The sequence below is a fragment of the Numenius arquata genome, chromosome 12 (genome assembly GCF_964106895.1).
Source record: "Numenius arquata chromosome 12, bNumArq3.hap1.1, whole genome shotgun sequence".
Taxonomy (NCBI): Eukaryota; Metazoa; Chordata; class Aves; order Charadriiformes; family Scolopacidae; genus Numenius; species Numenius arquata.
The window spans coordinates 5,148,950-5,171,160 of NC_133587.1; the positions used below are offsets into that span (position 1 = coordinate 5,148,950).

Here is a 22,211-nt window from a genome sequence, read left to right on the forward strand (position 1 = left end):
AAAAAGGTAGGGAGATGGGGAGAGCATCTTTGAAGATTTCTTTGTAAAAATTTTAATTGCCGGCAGTAGAAAATGCCTCTGCGGGGTTATTCTTTCCAGATAGCAAAGGTAGAGAAAGGAAATAGGGTTTTTTTCAGTGAACTGCAGGAAATCTTCCAAGCAGCTGCTATTCACCTGTCAGCAAGGAAGGAATTAAAGAACAAAGAGCTGAGCTCCCAACAAAAGTACTGAAATCATCGATCTACTGGAGGGAAGGAAAAAAAAAAAGGGATTCCCGTTGAAGTGACAAGATTTTTCAACACTGAGGCTAAAGAGCAGGCACTATTGTGAGACAGCGGAACAGGGTCTGTCAAAATGCTGTACGTGGATATTCTGTCAAGTGGAATTCCGTGGAAGCAAATGCAACATGTTGTTCCTCCATACAAATGGATTTTGAACGAACTGTAATCCTATTGGGGGGAAAAAAGATCTTCCAGGTTTTCACACAGCTCCAGAAATCGGAGCCTGGGAAGGACTGGTGGGACTGGGTAGGTGAGTTAACCCTCTGCCGCCGTGGAATGGTTTGTCTTGTGTATTTTGTAACGAGGGAGCTGGGATCACACCTATTTCTAGTAGGACGATATGTCCTTGCCTTTTTGAGAATCTACGGTCTGATTTATAACGGGTGGCATGTTCATGTCTTGTCCTATCACAGACCCAAGCTCTACGATTTTATATCTCAGTTGTCTGTACTCTTCCTACTGGTCTTGAACGCCCCCCAAGTCAGCCACACTTAAAAATATTTCTTTACTTAACTAAAGCCTCTTGACCAATTATTTGCTGTAGTTGCTCCTCTTGGGCTCAATCCAACGCACCTTTCTGGTACAGCCGTGCCTGGAATAAAGACATCATAACTGGCTGGTTCACAGGGCCATGCCGCTGAAGTCTTTCACTTAGCGCTTAAAATGCTCCACCTCTTTAGTGGCTGCCTTGTACACCATTCGTGGGACAAGAGTGTGAGACTTGTACTGCCATAATCATAGAATCATAGAATGGTTAGAGTTGGAAGGGACCTTAAAGATCATCGCGTTCCAACCCCCCTGCCGTGGGCAGGGACACCTCCACTACAGCAGGTTTATTACAGGTATTATTTTATATATATATATATTATAATGTTTATTACAGGTGAATTTCATCACTTCTGGCAGTTTCATCCTCCCAGTTGTCCTGCTTTTGTACAGCTGGTGCTTAGTGGTTCAAATCTCAGCGCTTCTCTGCTGCCCTGTCTCGGTGTAAGGCCCAGCCTGGCTTGCTGCCTCCTGTACTCATTGAACCTCTTTGAAAATACCGCTTTAAAAATTCCTCTCTTCCCTCAAAAGTATTTTGTGCCTCCCAAGATGGCTTAATCTGGGTTTGTCCTGGTGACTCGCAGTGGTATCCTGCACCTGGAGCCCCCAGATCCTGGTGATGGGCCAAAGGACGGCTGTCTGTAACTGTAATGCTTTGCTCTCTGTTCATGGACGCTGATGCCATTGTATCTGTTTCATATTCCCCATCCTTCCCTGCAGTCTCATATTCCCTAAGTTAATAATCATTTTAGGTGAGAAAGTAGCATGTTGACTTAAACACCTTGATTTTAAAAACAAAACCAAACCACTTCTGGGATGAAATGTTTTTGTTTTTTTTTTATATCACATAACTAGCGTAACGTCTGCCATTCCCTCCTGTGCAAGGGTCACAGAATTGTCCAGGTTGGAAGGGACATTTAAGATCATCTAGTCCAACCATCAACCTAACTCTGATAAAAAAACATCACTAGACCATGTCACTAAGCTCTGTGTCAACCTATCTTTTAAATACCTCCAGGGATGGTGCCTCAACCACTTCCCTGGGCAGCCCATTCCAAGGCTTAATAACCCTTTCAGTGTAAAAATTTTTTCCTAATATCCAATCTGAACCTCCCCTGGTGCACTCTGAGGCCATTTCCTCTTGTCCCATCGCCTATGACTTGGGAGAAGAGACCGACCCCCCCTGGCTACACCCTCCTTTCAGGGAGTTGGAGAGAGCGAGGAGGTCTCCCCTCAGCCTCCTTTTCTCCAGGCTGAACACCCCCAGCTCCCTCAGCCGCTCCTCGTAAGACTTATCCTCCAGACCCCTCACCAGCTCCGTTGCCCTTCTCTGGACCCGCTCCAGCACCTCAATGTCTTTTTTTGTGGGAAGGGGCCCAAAACTGGACACGGCACTCGAGATGGGGCCTCACCAGTGCTGAGTACAGGGGGATGATCACCTCCCGAGTCCTGCTCACTGCGCTGTTCCTGATACAGGCCAGGATGCTGTTGGCCTTCTTGGCCACCTGGTCCAGCACATACACACCAGCACAGCTATCCAGGCCGTGCTGCAGCCATCGTCCTCCCACTGTGGCGAGTTTAACTTTGTATTTTACCTCCAGCCGCATCAGCAGGAGCTCGTCTACGCTGAGTTCTACTGATTTTCGTAACAGCTCGGTACACGCTTCCTAACGAACTTAGATTCCCAAGTGGTGCAGCTCAGATGCTCCAAGTTTTTTGCTTATGAACAGGTAAAAGTTGTTTGCTAACTAGCTTCAGGAATGAATTTGTTTGGTGAATTGCATACTTAATATTTCAAATGGAAGTAGCCTCATTAGTTTTAGACCAGCTGACAAAATACTTGCAGATTATAAACTCTGTTGTGGAACAGGAACTTTGAATCCATTTTCCAGTGCAAATACCTGGTATCGGCTCCAGCGCAGTCTCTGAACACGCTCCCTTTGCGGGTTTAGACTTCCCTTTCATTGACAAACGTTATCGCAATTCCGCTTGTTAGAATGGCTGTGGAAAGCAAATCACACGTGCAAATAATAGCAAAATGAATTCCATTTATTCTTTGACAGACTACTGGTAGGAAAAAAAGATGCCTGGCTCTAAGTTTAGCTACCACTGCTAAAGGAATTCCAGTGATGACATCTGTTCAGAGTACAATGCAGGCAAAAAGCAAGAAAGCTGAATGTCCTGAAATGGAAGAAGGTGTATGATGGCATTGCATAAATCTGATAATCCTCATTCGCAGGAAGTAAGTGATCAGTTCTGACCATTTATTTCTTAAAAAAAAAAAAAAGAAAAAAATCCTTTCAACTGAAGGTAGGAATAAGGCTTGCATATAATTGCTAATAGTGTGAAACTCTAATTTGCAAAGAGAAAAGCAATAGAAGACAGGCCTGAGGTATTCAATGACGGTAAACAGAAGACTAGCTGAAATGCCCTATTTACCTTTTCTATGTTAGAGAACAAGAAGGCACTCGTTGAACTTCGAAAGGCAACATTTTACAGTGGAGAAAAGGAAGTACTGCATTTCACTCGGGGAGATCATTGCCACAGGATATTGCTGAGGTAAATAAATCTTATATTACATTTTGATACAAAAGTATTATTTGCAGCATTGCTGGCTAACCTAAAACAACTGATCTATGTTTTGGAGAATCAGTGGATCACTAAACAGTCATTCTGGGAAGAATTACTAAGCTAAATTAAAAATAAAATTCTTGAGTAAAACGGAAGGGGGACAAGCCTATGAACAAACGAGGCACGGCTAATGTCACGCTGTGGGATCAATAGCTCAGCAGAAACTCAGATGCATCAACTAAAATGGATGTGCTCTGGGGAGGTGAGGGAAGACAGTATCTGGCTTCACAGAGGAGCTGAGATTACAGAGCAGAGGTAGATTTTGCATTTTCTAGATTTATGGAGAACAATATTGACAGATTTCCTGGTTTTTGTTGGCCTACAATCGTTCCTCCACGCTGAGGTATGAAGATCTGCACGTCTACATTCATAAACATGCGCCAACGTATAGTGAGATCGACCTCCATATGTTACCATCTGCAGGACAAGTGCCCAGGAAAATGAGAGCAGGAGATGACACAGATGCTAAGTGACACCAGCAGCTGGTTGCCACTTACCGGTGTCACCCTTCTGCCCTCAGTAGGTAGACAGCCCATGGAAGAATTTAAAAGGTCAGGCAGGGAGCGAGGGAAGTAGGACTTTAACTTCAGAAGGCAAGGCTCGAGAAGGAGAGAACAAAAAGGCCAGTGGAATCACATCCTAAGTGAAAGGGTGACCGCAAGCCCAAACCCTCAGCATTTGTTAGAGCTATTAGTGTTGGGGAAAACACTTCACATACACCAAGAGAGTGTACGTGAAGCTGGGACCAATTTTTCCTCCTGATTCCTGGATGTTATCACCCTAGGACTGAGGTAAAAATCTCTTGAGACTGCTTCATGGATAAGCCAAAAGGGTACTGACCTCACTGAATTGTTACGGTAAAAAAAAAAAAAAACCAACCTAGAAACTCGTACTCTGTTCCTCATCTCAAGGGAACCTACGGAGCGGGGGCCTACAGCCTGTTCTCATCCATGCCTGGTACGACAGAACCCCGAGCTCTTAACCCAGCTTTTCCACATGCTTTGGTTTCCAGAACAGATGCACGATCTGTTTGCCTCTGGGAGATATTTAAAAGGGCTCTATCCATACACCACAAAACCAAGCTAAGCTGTGAGAGCTGCTCCATCCCCTTGACACGTGGATAGCCAGAGAGAAAAACGCGGGAAGCTGCTGCCTGCACTGGCAGAGGCTGAAGTGGTCCAAAAAGCAGTGTATTTCCCCATGGGGGAAGAACATGATAAGTGAAGAGAAATCAGTGCAACCTGACTTCGTTGTGTAAACAGTGTTCTAGCTACACCAGAGATTAAAACCAGTGTATTCTGGTGCCTCCTATTTATGTAATGGCAGGAACAGACTTGTGTTGTGTAAACAATGTTCACTGTAATGAGTTTAACCTAACGGCTCCGCAAAGAAGAATGAGGTGATGTCTCTGAATGCATTACGTAAACGGTCTTGTTGCTTAACACTGATGTGGAGTAAGCTGTGTCCGGTGGAGTAAGCTGTGCTAGGTGATGGGATGAGAGGTAGTGGGGAAGGACGGCCTCTTCCCTGTTGGCTTCATAGAGAGCGGGTATCCTGACTTCTCCTCCTTCTCCATGTGGAGGTGTTGGCTCTTTTGCCAGAATTGCAGTGTGATAACATGAAATGGAAGCTGGACTCTTCAAAAGTTTAGCCCAAGATGAAAGAGCCTCAACTCCTTCTCAGGGACAGTCCCTTCCCAAAGAGGAACATAGCTCCGGGATCTCAGGGAAGGTCAGTGCTAAGCGCGGCTCCTGATTCACAGATTAAAAATTAGATAAAATATATCCAGTCTATTAGCTGAAATCTTTTCGCTGTACAGGACTGGGACTTGCATGGGGGTATCTGCTGTTCCAGTCTACAAGTGCTCCCTCCAGAGATCAGAAACCTCCTGTCTGAAACAGCTTTGCAAAGCTTTCACACCCCAAAGGGAAGTAAGAGTTGTGCGTTTTTAAGGCTCTCCACAAAAGGGTGACTGAAAGATCCATTCTCCAGTGCTATTTTCAGCTTATTGGAATGCCTGGTGGAAACGTGGCAGCGTGGTTGTGCTCAAGCTGGAAGTGAAGACAGGGGGCAACGAATGAAGGGGCCCAAAGTTCAGCGAGGCCCCGGCTCCAGGAGATTCTTGAGGTTGATGTTGCAAAGTGGTAAGCAGTGGCTGTGTCTCCCCCTGCGAGTAGCCCATGACCAACCCCCCTGATGATACAGGTGGATTGCAAGGAGGAAGATTTAGGGGGAGGAAGCCAAGAAGATGAGAAAAGTCCATGTTAGCAGCACAGAGAGCCTCTGAAAGGTTAGCAGGGCTCTTGGAAAGCAAAGCCTCATCCAGGGGGGGTGGCTGAGGCGAAGAGGACTGAGGCTCACCAGATGAGAGAGACAGGCTGCCAGGGAAGTCTGACAAAAAGCTGTCCACCTCTACTTTGGGTAGTTTCTCAGGCAAATATGAGGTAGATCCAAGCTGATACTTTGGAGGAGGTTGCGGTGGGGAGGAGATGGGAGAAGAAGACTCCAGAGGATAGCTCATTCCCATTGGAAGAGAATTAGGAACCAAAGAATGGGGCATCCCTGAGCTTGGCATGGTTTGGAGGTGCGTGCTGTACATGCCCACAGGCAACATGCCAGGGAAGCTCTTACCACCTATCATGTCTCTGGATGCCATACACAGGACGGGACTCAGCTCTTCTTTCACTGCGACGGATGAGCTGCAGCTTAGGAGACCCAGCATGTCAACTGGCTCTGTCTTAATCTTCAGCAGTTCCTGGGAGTGGCTTTTCTTCATGTGCCTGGTCAGATGATCTTTCCTTCCAAACCTCTGAGCACAGTACTGGCACAAGAAGTCCTTCCGCCCTGTGTGCACTACCAAGTGTCTCCGCACATCTTTCCGGGTGTAGAAGCGCCTGTCACAGTGATCGCACGGATGCTTCTTTTCCTTCGCTCCACCAGAAGCCCGCCTAGAATGAGCTTTGAGGTGCTCCAGCAGCACTTGGGTACTTTCAAATGTCTGGAGGCACACCTTGCAGCTGAGATCACCGCTGGCAGCCGCGTGCATGGCCAGATGTCGCCTGAAGCCGAGTTTCGTGTTGTAGTTCTTGCCACACTCAGGACAGTGGAGGGCCTCCTTGTTGGGATCATGGGTCTGGAGGTGGTTGCGAAGGTGATCTTTCCGGTGAAACATCTTCTCACAGTACATACACTGATGAGGCTTCTGAGCAGAGTGCGTGGCCATATGCCTTTTGGGAGAAAAGCAGGAAAGTTTAGACTAGCATCCAAAGCGTCCAACCCCTAAGACAACACACCCTACTTTTTCAAACTTTTCCTTGTGTTCTACACTTTATGCCACAAAAATCCCAGATGACATTTTACCACCACTAAAGGGTGCTGCCCCGACAGCCAGCGCAGTGGGGACTCTCCAGGCACGGAAGCACAACGTTTCAAGCAACAGTTACAGAGTCTGTGTCAGCGGTGCCCATCCTCCCTAGAATGCACCACCTCTGCACAGGTATATTTCAGTTGTCTACTTGGCTCCTGTTCCCTCTGTTGAAGCTATCAAAGGGGAAAAATGACAAAGAAAACCTTGGTAGTATATGACAAGAAATGCTTGTCTGCTGGTGAGATGGCTTCATTTCATCAGGAGGCATGAGACTGTGGCAATGTCTGTTGTCAGCCACCGTGGACTGATTTCACCTTGTATCTGACACTTTCTGACACTGTGGTTCATCTAGTTTCAAGTTCCTAGCAATCATATAATTTAATTATTCCCTGCTATATTTCAGTGCATAAATAGGAACTCTACTTCATGCTAGAACAATAGCTGCCATAGAAATATTCCTGTGATTAAAGGTAGAGGTAGGGCTTATGAAACATGAATGCTATTCTTGCTTTTCATTTTTGTTTTTTTAATTTGTGAACTTCACTTTCTGATTCTATTTCCTCCTTAGTAAAATAGAAAACAGCCTGAGCTCAGAATAAAGTACTATCTGAGGTTCTCTGAAAGGTGCTTAAAGAGATGCCAAGTATGGTAACGTCTGGGACTCAACTGCTTTGCAAGGTAACAAGGGCATTTCCCCTCCTCCACCTTCTCAGAAATTCAAGCAAAAAAACATGAAGGAGGGGTTTTCCCTTCTCTTCTGGTAGGGGAGAACTGTTCAGCAGTTACCTACCTATACAGCTTGTACTTAGAAGCAAAGGCTTTGCCACAGTGCAGCTGAGGGCAGTTGTACGGTCTCTGCTCAGTATGAGAAAGCGTGTGAGTTCTCAGCTTGTCCACATTAGTGAAGGAGGTCTCCGATATTTCACATTGGCATTTTCCCTGACTTTCGGTCTCTTCACCTCTCGGTCTGGGGACTAACTTCCAGCCTGTCTCTTCCTCCTCCTGCTTTGCATCTTGCATCCAGTTGGGAACACTAGGAAAAAATGCCGTCATGGCAGGTCTAGTAGAACGTGGCCATGTCAAGCAGAACTCGAGCCTGCAGGCATCTTGCTGTGATGTCGTCCTGGTGCAGTTTTCTGTTGGAACCCTCTGTGACCAAACTGGTTTAACAGCAAAACATCTTCATCTGGAATCACAGAAGGGTTGGTATTAAGACATTGCATCTTTCACCCGTGCACACAAACACATGTGAGCATCCAACAAGCATTATTAACGTGTGAAGACACGTGTTCACAGACATGGGGAAACTCCCATCTCCAGAATGTGTTTCCTTCTTTTCTCCCTTAACCCCTGTTGCCTGAATAAAATGATGTTAAACTTTTTCAGAATTACATTTTTGCAACTATTAAGAGCCAGTGTTACCCGTTACATGCATTTTCTCCTGAAATATTGTAGATAGGTGTCTCTTGATAGCACTGAATACCTCACCTTTCCCCGTGTGTTTTGTGGATCACTTCTCATCCCCTTTTTTCATATTCTTTATGGTCTATTCTCACTTGCTCCTGATCTTTGCTTACATGGAATCCCCTTCAAGAGCTTCTTAGAGAAACTAAGGTTCTCTTGGTTGTTTTTTTTAATCCACTCTACTACCAGCCTGGTGCACTAGTAAAACCATCTCCTAGGAAACCAATCTGAATTACCAAACATGGGTCAACAGGGCTGGGGAAGAAAACTTGCTATTATCAGCAACATCACACCTTTTTCTGGAAGGCAACAGATGCTGCTTCTCTTCGGGGTGTGATTAGTCATTGTATTTTCACTTTACTACTGTGGGGCAGATTCTGCCTCTCTGTATTAGCAAGTTTTCTACAATAATGAGCAATTTTTAATTATTTATTTCTTTTACACACTCATCCATTGATAATGGAAGCTCAAACTGTTTCCTGTTCAACAAAATATACTGCCTGTATGCTCTGCTGGCTTTCATGTTGATGAAAATCTACATTAATCTCTCTTAGCAGGCTGTTCTTGAGTTGTGTTTGTCTTGTTGGTAAAGTACTGCATTTTTATACAGTTCGACCAACACCTAAACTGGTAAACGGTTAGTTGAAATAAAAACCTCAGAACAGATCTCTTTCACGGAATTTAGCTGCCTGAGAAACTCTTCTTAAAATAGCATCAAACCCTCAAGTTCTTTCACACTCCATGATTGCTTCAGAAGGAGGAACTTCCTGCCTGTACATCAACACCAGTGCCAGTTGTGGGCAGGATGTGCAACTACGAGGGAACTAACCAACCCCCATTAAGAAAGTGCACACTGAACGTTATGAATAGCTGAAACAACAGCAACTGTAACTGCACCATTACTCACAAAACTGAGAGCAGTTCCCTCAGGATGGAAAACAGAGGGAAATGGGACGACATCAAGAAAATGTGTGTCAGTATGAGGTTTAGAAATGTCCACTAAGAACAGAATTCAGTTTTGTGCAGGCTGACTCTAGTCGGGCAGAGCAGAACAATAAAGGACTAGAACTGCTGAGGTGCCACTTTGGTACAACCCAGTGTGATGTGACGGCTGTTCCTACTCCTCAGGGTGCAGGAGTCCCGCGGTTCAGAGCAGTCTTCCTTTCTAGGTGTCTACGACCATGGATATTTCACCTCTGTATGAGATGTGTGCCAGAAAAGATAAGTGTTCTCTACCTCCTGCTTCAGAGCTGCACACACGTTACGGGAGCCTCTGCCTCTTTCACCAGGTAGTTGCTTCTTTCCCTCTGAATAAGCTCAGCCATCTGTGCCAGTTTCAAAGCTACCTGAAAGAAAAAAGAGTTCGAATTTTGCTATCTGTAATAGTAAACTATCACCTATCACGTAAACTATCACCTTCAGAGCAGAAGCCCCTATACAAATGAGTTAAGATGTGGTAATCTCCGTAATTGATTATTGTAAAATTTAATCTGTAGGTTCGTTGAAACCTAGCAAGAAAAAGGACTCCAGTTATTTGGGTCTGTTTCTAAGTCTAAATGCATGTCCTAGAACACTCTGACAGCTGTGGAATAAGAAAGAAAAAGCAAGATAAGGGTCTTGCATAGTATCAGTGAAATATGGTAGCCATGAAAGATTAACAATGTAATTCATGCTTGGCTAGAAAACTCTCTGCGTGATGTAGGTATTTAGGTTTTTAAAAAACTCTATTAGTTTTTTAGTACCATTTCCCCAAAGAATGTTTCCAATGGGCTCCCTGTTCACTGTAACTCTGTAGCCACCAGAGAGAAACAGTCACTGCTGCGCGGAAACACTTCACCTACATTGGCTCAGGGAACATCTTGTACATCTGGGAAACCTGGTTATCTTACAAAGTTTTGTGCTAGTCCCGGAAAAATATGTCTAGCCTTTGCAGCTTCAGAACTCTCAGATAAGTCAGTTACAGAAAACTCCCATCACCAGCTGAATCTTCCTCTGCTTCAGTTCTACAGAGGTTAAGAGGTTGGCAGGTTGAACACAGAGCTGGAAAAACAATACGATCCACCTGTGAGCTGGATTCCCACTGGCTGCCAACTTCTATAAAATACGTCATTGCTACAGTCATCAGGTTTGTGCAATTTCAAGCTAGAAGAGCTCATATAAGCTGATGGATCGTACACTGCGTATGAGATTCCAGCCACTTGTCATTGCATGGAAAACAATGAGTTGGTACATAGTATAAAAAAGTTCTCGTGCTTCACAGAAAGTCCCTGGGATAGAGTCCGCCCCCTGTTTTGACAGTTTTTCCCTCTGTTTAATCCTTTGCAAAGTCTGGTTCAGCGATACAGCATTTCTGCACGGTTTCTGCCCCTCGAAGTCACTCCTGTGAGACAGGACACCGTTCCTCGGCTGGCTGGGAAAAACCTTGTGACCTAGGCTGGCAACCAGATCAGAGATCTGCCCAGGCTAAAAATAAAAAGGAGCCTGGATGAGTTCTCTGACCAGACCAACAGCAAAGCTGTGCTGACCCGGCTGGAGCGGGTGTGCAGCAGCAGCGGGAGGCAGGGATAGGGGCCCTGGCCAGCCCCTGGATTGTGGAGCTGCAGTTTCCCTTTTCCAAATGGCATTTCTCCTGTCTGATTTCCATCTGGTTGTCCTTGGCTTCTGCCTGCTGAGTCCCACTCTGCCTTTGCTAAGGAGCTGCTCCAGCACTGTCACTTTCTTCCTGAAGGGACAGAGAAGTTGGCCTAGGGACCCCTGCGTCCCCTTAGTCCTCACCACCCGCTTCTGCACTGCACTGGCCCAGCTGTCTTACAGCTGCATGCTGGTGTGGCTGAAGGAACTTACCCAGCTGAAAAGTAACTTATTTTTTAAATTCCAGCCCCTTCCCCCCCCCCCCGCCAGATCAGTCCCCCAACTCCGGTTTGCTAAGCTATTTTAAGTTCTTAAAGCTCAAACTTGCCGAAGCGGAAGGTACCAGCTACATGGCAGAAAGCGGAGACTAGAATTCATGGTGGGCACTCAGCCCTCAGCCCAGCATCCCACCTCACACCCAGCGTCTGCAGTGATCCCAGCTGCAGCATGAGGCCTTGCACCAACCCGGCCAGGGCACAGGTGCACTCGTGCATTTATTGACTTTCCTACACAACGACCAGTGACCTTAACACCTTAAACTGCTGCAGCAACATCCTCCAGAGCTGGTCTTTCAAAGCCCCCACACAGCCTAACAAGATCACCCCTTACTTTTCTTTACGGTGTTCTAATCAAGTCTAGCTCCAACCACCGACTGCAAGGCTCTGCTACCGGACCTCAGACCACTTCATGACTTTTCCATGTCCTCTGTCATTTTCCAGTATTGGTTCATTAATTATAAGGGAGGAAAAGCAGCTACCAGACCTAGATGCACAGTACCAGCCTTGCCAATGCCATACCTGGATGTAAAAATCACTCTCCTACCCCCCTGCACACCTTGTATTGAGCCTTTTTTTTTTTTTACAATTTTCCTACAGTCACAAACACCAACTCCCATGTCATTACGATTCTCTGATTTCCCCTATTAATTAACCATTTTTTTCTTGCAGTGAGTGACTTCAGCTGTTTCTACATTCATAAGTTTTTACATGTAAACAGGCTCATTTTTCTAGTTGAGCTGCTCGAGCCTCAGTATCACTTTCCTGCACTGTATCAGTTACAGATTTTGGAAAAACTCTGCATCAAGTTTGCATTTATTTTCAAAGCCCAGGGAAAAGCTGCAGCACCTTTCCCATGGGATGTAACCAGACACACCGTTCCTAGAGGATGATTTTCAGACAGGAAAAGCAGCCTTTTCGCACTGTACTTCCCTGACATGACAACAGACGGGATTTTTAAAAGCCCAAGCCCCTTCCCTGCACCACCAGGAAAGCCCCAAACATCGATATGGCTCCGGGATGGTTTATTTACGCTACAAAAAAAATTAAATTTTTTTAACTCACTCAGCCCCAAAGTGGCTGCAAAGCTCCCAGGACTGAGTGCGGCCGTGCCGGTAACTTGGACCCTCCCCGACACCTCCGCCGGTTGCACCGTGAGGGAAACGGAGTCCCCCCACCCCTCGAGGAAGGGTCTGTGAATGCGACCGAGCCAGTGCCAGGGGGCACACACGTGCCGCCCCCCCCCGTTACCATGGCGCAGCCCTGGGGGGAGGGAGGGGGAGAGGCGGGCCCGGCCTACGCCCCCCCCTTCCTCCTCCTCCTCCTCCTCACACGCCCCCCTCTCCCCTGAGGGGACCCCGCCGCCGAGGGGAGGGGGCCGCCATGACACCGCCCCTCGCCCCTCTTTCCGCCCCCCCCCCCCCTCCCCGCACTCACCCCGTTCCCCCGGGCCCCGCCAGGCGCGGCTCCGGCCCAGGCCCCGGCGGCCCCATTGTGCGGGGCATTATGGGAATGACGTCGCTCTCCCGCTTCCGCCTCGATGGTGGCCGCTTCCCGCTTAGAGAGGCCGTTCCGGCGGGCCCCGGGGCATGCCGGGATAGGGCCGTCTCTCGTTGATCTCCGCCCGGCAGCCATGGCGGCGCCGCCGGTCCTCCTTCTCATCCTTCTCCCGGTGGCGATGGCGGCAGCGGGAGGCGGCGTGGGGCCCGCCTGGGACGCGGCCGGTTACCTGCTCTACTGTCCCTGCATGGGTGAGGCCCTCCCGCCGTGGCGGAGCCACCGCCGGAGCCCCCCGTGCGGGCCCCGGCTGAGCCCCGCTCTCGCTCCCTCTCTACAGGCCGGTTCGGGAACCAGGCCGAACATTTCTTGGGAGCCCTGGCCTTCGCCCGCGCCCTCAACCGGACCCTGGCCGTGCCGCCGTGGATTGAGTACCGCCATCACCGCCCGCCCTACACCAACGTAAGCCCCCCCGGGGAGCGGCTGGGGAGGGGGCGGGCAGGGCTGCAGCCTCTCCCGGTGAGGTGAGGTGCGGGCCCCGGGGCTCTGTGAGTGAGGCGGTCCCTGTCCTCCCCAGCTGCACGTCCCCTACACGGAGCACTTCAAGCTGGAGCCGCTCCTGCAGTACCACCGCGTTATCAGCCTGGAGGAGTTCATGGAGAAGCTGGCACCCGTTCACTGGCCTCCTGGCAAGCGAGTGGCTTACTGCTTCGAAGCGGCGGCTCAGAGAAGCGCTGACAAAAGCACTTGTCCCATGAAGGTGAGTTCCTGCTGCATCCCCCGTGGGCGCAGTTGAATCCAGCTGCTGTTCCGAAGGGAATGACTGACTCGTTCAGGTCGCTATTGATTTCCAAACTTAGGAATTATCCACCCCAAATCTGTCAGTGTGGCATTCATAGAATTGTCCAGGTTGGAAGGGACCTTTAAGATCATCTGGTCCAACCATCAACCTAACTCTGATAAAAAAAAAAAAATAAACCACTAAACCATATCTCTAAGCTCTATGTCAACCTATCTTTTAAATACCTCCAGGGATGGTGCCTCAACCACTTCCCTGGGCACCCCATTCCAAGGCTTAATAACCCTTTCAGTGTAAAAATTTTTCCTAGTATCCAATCTGAACCTCCCCTGGCGCAACTTGAGGCCATTTCCTCTTGCCCTGTCGCCTGTGACTTGGGAGAAAAGACCAACCCCCCCCTGGCTACACCCTCCTTTCAGGGAGTTGGAGAGAGCGAGAAGGTCTCCCCTCAGCCTCCTTTTCTCCAGGCTGAACACCCCCAGCTCACTCAGCTGCTTCTCATCCGACTTGTGCTCCAGACCCTTCACCAGCTTCTCATGCTTTTCTTTGTCAGCAAATCCTTGGGGTTCAGAAAGATGGTTTCTGCTAGTAGGTTTTATCACTTCAGACTTGATCGTGACTGTAAGGAGAGCTGATCTGTGACAACAAAGCTTTCTGGTCTCTGCCTGTTTCTCATCTGTGGTACAGTTGTCCTCCTGATTTTAAAGAACTCTCTCCTCCTGGAGCTGATCTGTGAAACTGGAGCTGATATTGTATTTGGTCTGCTTTCCTCCTGTAACAGAAAAACTCTTCAACTGCACCCCAGGATCTTGCTAGACCTGCCTTTCAGGCTCTGCGTATGCGCTGAATGAACACTTGTCTTTCCTTCTCAGGATGGAAATCCATTTGGTCCCTTCTGGGATCAGTTTCAAGTGAATTTTGATAAGTCTGAGCTCTTCAAGGGAATTTCCTTCAGTTCTGCGTACAAGGACCATTGGATCCAAAGGTAATAAGAAGATGAAAAAGTGCTGGCATGGTACTGTAGGCATTTAGAGTAACTCATGAAAACAGTTGTGTGAGTCACTGTGCAAAGCCTTTGCATTTTGGGAAGAGATTGAAGTGGTTAGTTAGCAGTATAATTAAAAATCTTAATGCTTTTTCCATTAAATATTCACTGAGCGTACTCTTCCTGTGGGCAGTATTAGATGTGAACTCTGTTAGGCTGATTGATTTCTGAGCAAGTGATATTTAGTTAAAGTCTTTATTTATTACACATATAATTATTCATCAAAAATAATTTGGTTCTCAGTTGCTAATCATGAACTGTATTTTGCTGGTTACTTCATGTTTTCAGAGCTACTTCAGTTGTATCAGTAAGTTTGGGTGACAGAATGGCTCTAGTCCGGGGTGGAAATATAAGCTCTCATTGCTTGGTAGCTCAGTGGTGTATGTGTATGAGATTCTTATCTTTTGTCTGTTAAATAATACTAATTGATTTGTTGCCCAAATTTGTTGCATTTGGGTCCGAGGTAAAATGTGGTACCTGAGTGTTCTGAGCTTCAGTGTTCTGTTCACACGGCAAAATGGTTAGGATTGGTGTTGGATATATTTGGAGCAATAGATGGTGTGTATTTCAGCATTAGTTTCCATTCTAATGGAAATTCTAATTCTAATTTCCATTCTAATGGAATGGAAACTTCAGGAAATTCCTGCTCGGTAGCCTTTTCAAGATGGAGCATAAAAGGTTATGCCGTGTTTCAGTCTGCTGGGTTTTTTTCCGTAGGTTTTCACCATCTGAGCACCCTGTACTCGCCTTACCTGGAGCTCCAGCCCAGTTTCCAGTCTTAGAGGAGCACCGGCCCCTCCAGAAGTACATGGTGTGGTCTGATGAAATGGTGAAGAAAGGAGAAGCCTACATTCATTCTCTGCTGGTCAGGCCCTACGTAGGAATTCACCTGAGGATCGGCTCAGACTGGGTATGGTTCCTGTGTGCTGCTGGTTGCCGTAGCCCGTGCAGTTGCTGTAGATGGGTGGCCAATGCTTGTGGAAGAAGCTGCCCAAAGAAGAGCTGTGCTTCTGGGGTGGCAGCCTGAGCCCTGCTGACATTTGATAACTCACTGTGTGTTAGAAATGCCATCAAGATTCCCCTTTCCAACAGGCTGTAACACTGCTGGCAGAGGTGGGGGACATGGTAGTGTTTTCTCACACTTGCCATTCAAACATGATTATTTTCTCTTTTCTTCTTCCAATAGAAAAATGCTTGTAATATGTTAAAGGATGGGACGGCTGGGCCGCACTTCATGGCTTCACCTCAGTGCGTGGGCTACGACCGAAGCGCCGCGGTCCCTCTCACCATGGACATGTGCCTGCCAGACCTCAAAGAGATCAAGCGTGCTCTCAAGCTCTGGGTGAAAAAGACAGAAGCTAAATCTGTTTATATCGCTACCGATTCTGAGCCCTACATGACAGAAATACAGCAGTTCTTCCAAGGAAAGGTAAGTCTTTCAGGAACCTCTTCTGGCAGGAGTGCTTTAATAAAAACCTTCCTTGGATTCTGGCCCGTTGCTGCCACAGACAGCAGGCAGGCAGTTGTGTAATACTTTATTCACAGACAAATATTGGCATCTCAAAGTAAATTTTGCTCATAGCAATAAAAATTATACTGTAAAACTCTTCCTTTCCTAGAGGTTGAAGAGCATTATCCTGCATGGTAGTAAATTTCTCCTTGAAACAAGACTTCAATTAAATAAACCTAAGTGATTTTCAAAAATGTTTTGACATTTATCTATTCATAAATGAATTATAGCACAATTTAAGACAGAATCCACTCCCTTTTTGTTGTCTATTCCCATTTCTAATATTATGCCAAAGCATTTGGATTGTAATAATAGATGACTGGAATAATTTCTTTCCTTGCTTCCCTGCAGATCAAGGTTGTTAGCTTGCAGCCAGAAGTGCCTCAGATTGATTTGTATATTCTTGGCCAGTCCGATCATTTTATCGGGAACTGTGTCTCTTCGTTTACTGCCTTTGTGAAAAGAGAGCGTGACGTGCATGGAAAACCCTCTTCGTTTTTTGGCATGGACCACCCACCAAGATTACGGGATGAATTCTGACCAAAAGAGGGACAAGCTCTGTAGTTTTCAGGGCTCTGAGCTTGGTACCTCACTGAGGAACCGCTTGGTGCTAACGGTGCTCTCCTGCCTGCAGAGCACGCTGCTGCAGAGCTGCCTGTGATGCTCTTCACTGACTGTTCTGTCTGACTTCTCCTGCATTTCCAGCATGAGGTTAGACGGAAAAGTAATTTTAAATCATTAGTTTATAGGAAACTATAAACTACGTATAGTTTTTTAAGATGTAGTTTACATAGTTCTCCATTCTCACTATTTGGGGGTTGCCAGCAATCATGATGAAGCAGCTGCTTGGATTTCCTCTTTTCCATTTTTTTATTTCCGTTAAATCTTAAGTTTTACCTGGAGCTGCGAAGCTTCTCATCCAAAACTGACCATAAGTGCAAAGTATTGCCAGGAATATCACATTCTCTGGAAAGGAGTGCAAGATAAACCTCAGGACAAAAAATGAAAGATCTAGGTTTTATCAAGTACCACCGTTGCCTTACTAGAGCTGTGTCACCTCAGTGCCTCGATTTTCATTCCCCTGTCAAAAGAGGTTTCATACCTGGATCTCTTCAGTGGCGCTACTGAAGCGCAGCGGGGACATGTTTTGATGTGGCAGCTGCCTCTTCAGCCCATCTTTGTATGGAACTGGGGGAGAAGGCACTTGCAGGGCCACAGGCAGGATATCTTCCGTAGCCAGTCGAGAGTTGGAAATTTAGGGCTTTGTAGCTTTGTAGCTGTTGATGTCAGGTGGAAGTCTGTGGTAGAAATGGTTTTAAGCTAAGATTTTTAAAGTAGCTGTAGTGGGGTTGGTGTATGTCGTATCTAGGTCTATGTTAATGTTGTTTCTGGTTTTGTTTTTGGTTTTTTTTGTCTATTTTTGTACTTTGTGAAATAACCCCTGTGACAACAGAACCCCTGTCTGGGGGGGTAGTTCCCAGTAGAGATAACTGTGGGAAGTGTTTGCCGATGGTGAAACAGCAGCTGAAAACCCCTTAGTTTAGCACTGGTAACACCGATAATCCCAGTGTGCTGAGATTCAATTTGACCAATGCTTTTTGGTACTCCTGTGATTTTATTATTATTATTTTTTTCCCAAAGACCAAGTACAGAACTTACTGTTTCTTTTTTAAAAACACCCCTTAGGTCAATCTGTGGTACCAGGGCTGGCTGCCTCCAGTGCGCTACTGTGGTCTGAATGCTGCTGTATCCAAGCAATTACTGGGATTTCACTATAAATGTCTTTTTTGGTGGTTTTTTTTTTTTGCTCCTTGGAAACGTTTCTCAGCTTTGAAGGAGTTTGAAGGCTCGAGGGAGTGAGCAAGAGAGAGCTAAATGAGACAGTACCTGAAATGTCAGGGTGGCAAAAATTCATGTCTTGTTTCCTCAGCGCTGGCTTCCAGAAATTTGTGGGATTTGGTGGTTTTGGGACCTCTGGCCACGTCCTAGGGCAGCTGGGCACCTGCATGCTCCTCAACTTGGTGATGTTGGATGATCAGGGCTGCCCTGCTTCGCTGCAGGGCAAGGGCAGCCTTTCCGCACAGTATTGTATTAAACAGTGTATTAAAAGAAAATGTGGGTTTTTTTTAAAGAAAAAGGTATTTTTTTTGTAATAATAAAAACCTGATTTTGTATTCACCCGTGTTGCGCAGGTGTTCCTTCCTCTGCTGCCCTATTCCCGACTGAGCGCCCCGTGAAGCAGGGCCCTTCCCGGGCCCGAGGGTGGCTCAGCAGCAGCACGGGGCTCCCCGGCTGGGGCAAAAAAATGCGACTTTAGGGATTTGTGGAAGGCGAGGTGCGTCCTGGCCGGGGCCGGCGCTGCCCCCAGGCCTGGCGGTGCCGCCGGTGCGGGTGCTTTGGCGAGGTGGGCGATGGCCCCTTTGTCCGGGCTCCATCCGGGTCCCGGCGGGGCCGGTCGCTAAGGAAGTGGCGGCGTGGGGGCGGGCGCGCGCGTTGCTAAGGAAGTGCGTCATGGGCGGGGCCGTCTCGCCGCTTCCGGTGCCGCGGGAGGAGGCGGCCGCGCGGCTCCATGGTGACGGCGCAGGTGAGTCCGGCCCGGCCCGCGCCTCCGTGGGCCCCGCCGACACCCCGACATCCCTGCGGCTGCGGCGGGTACCCGCCCCGAGGTGTCACACCCTCCCCTGAGGACCGACCCGCCGCTCCCCCGGTGCCGCGCGGGGGTGACAGCCTGGGGCGCCCGTTGCCTGTGTGGCCTCCCTACGTTTGCACGCGTGGGCACGGCTTCACCGGCGGGGAGGGTTGACCGGGAGGCGGCAGGCCCTGCCCGCTGCCAGGCTGCCGGTGGCGAGGCCGCGGGCGGGTGTCCCCCCGTCCCCGCTCCCCCCTCGGGCACGGCCCGCTGTCCTCTGTCCCTTGACCTGGGGGTCCAGGGTGTCCCCGGGCCCTCTTCCCTGCTGTACCCGGTGTCACGGCTGCGGGGGCGGCGGGTGATGCTCAGGGTCCCCGCTGGAGCTGGGGTGGTGTACCCGCCACCTCCCCCGGGGGAGGGGGACACCCGTGGGCGCCCTGCTGAAGCAGAGGGAGGTGACCACGGGCACTAAGTGAAATCAGGGCCACAGCAGCAGGGGACACGCTGTCACAGAGCCGGCACACGCCAGCCCAGCTCCACCAGTGGCACTGGGGATGTCCGGTTCGGTCCGTGTTTCATTGGGCAGGGAGGGTGGAGGAGAGCGTTGTTACGGAAGAGAGAGTCGGCTTATGAAGGAGTAAAGCAATTAAGCCAAGACATTATGAATCCACAAATATTTGAAAGATTTCAACTGCAAGAAAGTGATGGAATTTTTTAAGTGATACCTGGGGATGTGCAGAAAGATGCGAGGGAAGAGTTTAGCCAGTGTACCAAGAAAATTTTCCCGAGGTCTTTAAACTTAAGCCGGGAAGCAGAGAGGCCTCAGGACTTCATCCTGCCAGAAGCAGACAGGATAAGGAATGGTGCCCGGTGAGAGCATTCCTTAGACACAGCTGGCAGAGAGCTCTGGTCCTGACTTGTGAAAGTTTCTGAGGAGAAGTGGTTACTTCAGCTTACACTCAGGTTGTGGCATTGCTTATTTTTTCAGGCGCAACCTTATATTGACTGAAATAACCAAAAATGTTTGGATTTCTGCCCGCCCACGCTCCCCTCTCGGTCATCTGAAGCACATCTTCCAATGCTTTCATCCCAATCTTGACCTTGACTCTCAGGGACCTGGCGCAGGTTGCTTCAGGCTGAACTAATTTCAGGAACGAAGCCCCCTCCCCATGGCAGGAGAGCAGGTGGCATGGCCACCTTCCCAGCTCTTCTGGCCATCCCTGTGTGGCCACTCCAGGCAGCTCAAACTTTGCTGTGGAGTTTCTGGGGAATACAGACACTGCCAACTAATTGGTTTTATTTTTCAGTTACACACGTGGGTAAGTTTGAGAAGAAACATCCTTTGTTATGCTTCCAGTAAACTTCACAGCAGTAGCTAAAATAATTGGAGATGATTCCTGACAGGTTGTTGTGAAAATAGCCCTAATCACGGATAAAATAATTTATCTGTGACTATGGAAGTAAGAAGACTTGCAGGTAAAACGGGGAAAGGTGTCAAAAGATTATCAAGCTTACGTTGGTGAGATATACCCAGAGGAACAGCAAATATGCAACATAATTTTTTTTCATTGTAAACCTCTGCCAAAGCTGTCGCAGAGGGGACAGACTGGATATTTCACTTTTAACTTCCAGATGAGCCCGTGGATGGCAATGTATGCTCTTGTGAAAAACAGTCTATGTTACGTTTAGCTTGTTTCTGATCATTTAATGTTAGTCAGCATCACTTATAAAGCGGCACTTCTCATCAAAATAGTATTTTGGATATTAATTATGTAGAATAAATCAATGCTCTGCTTGTCAGGACTCATGCCTAATTTGAGTAGTTGACGACGTGAACATTCAGTGTAATAATGCAGATAAAGGAAGCAGCAGTTGTTTTGTGAGCTTATCAGAAAAAAATTCTCTTCTGAACTTGAACTATAGGAATGCCTCAGGAAGGCGTAAAAGGAGAAGTGTCTATTTGTATATACAACTAATTAGGAGTGTTTCTTTTTATGTTTCTGCAAGACTTGTCCCCGTTTCACATATTCTTCCTCTGTTAGTATTCTAGAATACATGTTCCTTCTGCGTCTGACAGCGAGGTCGTCTTTATTTGGAGTTGTCGGTTAGGAGGGAAATGTTTTTATTCAGTAGCGATCCAACATTCCTGTAGTAGTTTGAATTCACTGTGCTGGTTGTCGAGTGCTTCTTCTGGGTGATTGTCCAGTTTGGTGAATTCAATGCACGTTCCTCATCTTCTTCCTGGAAGCTACCACGGGCTTTCATGGGAATAGCGAGGAGCAAGGAGTTTTCCCTCACAAAACCACGGAAATTCCAAAGGCTACATCGAGGTTTCTGTACAATTCTGAAACTTGTTTATTAGTCGCTCTTGTGTTGGTTTTTTGTAGCGCAGATTGACAGTCGGGATATTGGGCTAGAAATGTTCTGCTTCCTTTCTCAGTCCTCTAGCTCTGCTCCTGAAGTTCTCCGTCATTTTGTTTGAGAAACTCTTCTGAGACATGCAATTATCCAGTAAAAAACAATTAGACAAAATCCATGGGTTGCTGCAGATCCAGCTGGTAGTGGAGCAGTGAGAACATCCTGAGGAGGCCAGACTGAACATGTGCCAGCGCTACCTGGGGTTTCCAGTGTATATTAGTTTTACATTTGGTTCCAGTTGGCAGAAGGATCTCGGAGCTTTTCCCGAAAGATTTTTTTTTTAAAAAAAAAGCTTATTAGAAATTACACTGAATTCCCCAAGCTGTACCATTTAGATCTTCTGTGTAAGGCTGTCGCTTTAGCAGTAACACAGTCTTTTTGTTCTGTTTTAAATGGCAGCTCATTGTGCTAATGACTGGGGGGTGCAACAGCGTTTCTTCTTCTCTACCCAGAGTCATGAAGGATTCAGATCTGTGAACTGGGTTTATGTAGCGTGACTTTAGACTGATGCTGAATCTCATAAACCCGATTCAGTTGGAAGACCAGAGCAGGAGCGGGGAGCATATTTCAGTAGGTTGGTGTGCTTGGGCAGAGCTGGGTTTTATGGGAAATCCCGGTAAAAGCGTAATGCCCAAAGGTAAAATAATAGCATAGATCTGTGTCAACAGTTGTGCTTGAAGTATCTAAAGCCAGTGCGTTTGCCTTCAGTTTCCCTGTAAAAACAGATGCACGAGTTGTAGCTGAGGAAGACGCTAATGCTGGTTTGCAGGATCCTTGCACTGAGGGTAGTCACATTACAGAAAGAGGAGGGTGGCCTCGAAGGACTGAGCGCTTTATGAAATTTTTATAAGAAGAGATGCGAAAGGAGCTCAAACTCACCTTCAAAAGCCTGAGAAGGGCAAATCCTGGCAGGTGTCCATTTCACACCCCGATGTCCTCTGGTTGCTTGAGCATTAGACGAGGCATAATGTAGATTACTCTGCCTTTATAGCTTTCCCTTCTGCTCCCAGCTGAATGCGAGCAGGGAATACTGCTCTCTGTTTTAAGTGTGCTGAAGGTACTTGTGCAAAAAAATACAAGTATAAGATCAGCAGTTTGGAAGTGGAACAGAAAGACGA

At 47.5% G+C, this 22,211-nt stretch overlaps 2 protein-coding genes across 2 annotated transcripts; one reads left to right on the top strand and one right to left on the bottom strand.

Annotated features, from left to right (window-relative positions):
- Window positions 1-5,463: 5,463 nt before the first annotated feature.
- PLAGL2 (PLAG1 like zinc finger 2) lies at window positions 5,464-7,878 on the bottom strand. Its single transcript, XM_074157488.1, has 2 exons — window positions 7,616-7,878; window positions 5,464-6,685 (listed from the first exon to the last, which is right to left on the bottom strand). The coding sequence occupies exons 1-2, from the start codon at window positions 7,876-7,878 to the stop codon at window positions 5,464-5,466; spliced, it is 1,485 nt and encodes a 494-aa protein (XP_074013589.1).
- Window positions 7,879-12,735: 4,857 nt separating this feature from the next.
- On the top strand, window positions 12,736-18,223 carry POFUT1 (protein O-fucosyltransferase 1). The gene is made up of 7 exons (XM_074157778.1): window positions 12,736-12,946; window positions 13,033-13,154; window positions 13,270-13,452; window positions 14,364-14,476; window positions 15,254-15,446; window positions 15,723-15,965; window positions 16,398-18,223. Exons 1-7 carry the CDS (start codon window positions 12,736-12,738, stop codon window positions 16,584-16,586), a joined length of 1,254 nt encoding a protein of 417 aa, XP_074013879.1. The 3' UTR covers window positions 16,587-18,223.
- Window positions 18,224-22,211: the final 3,988 nt, after the last annotated feature.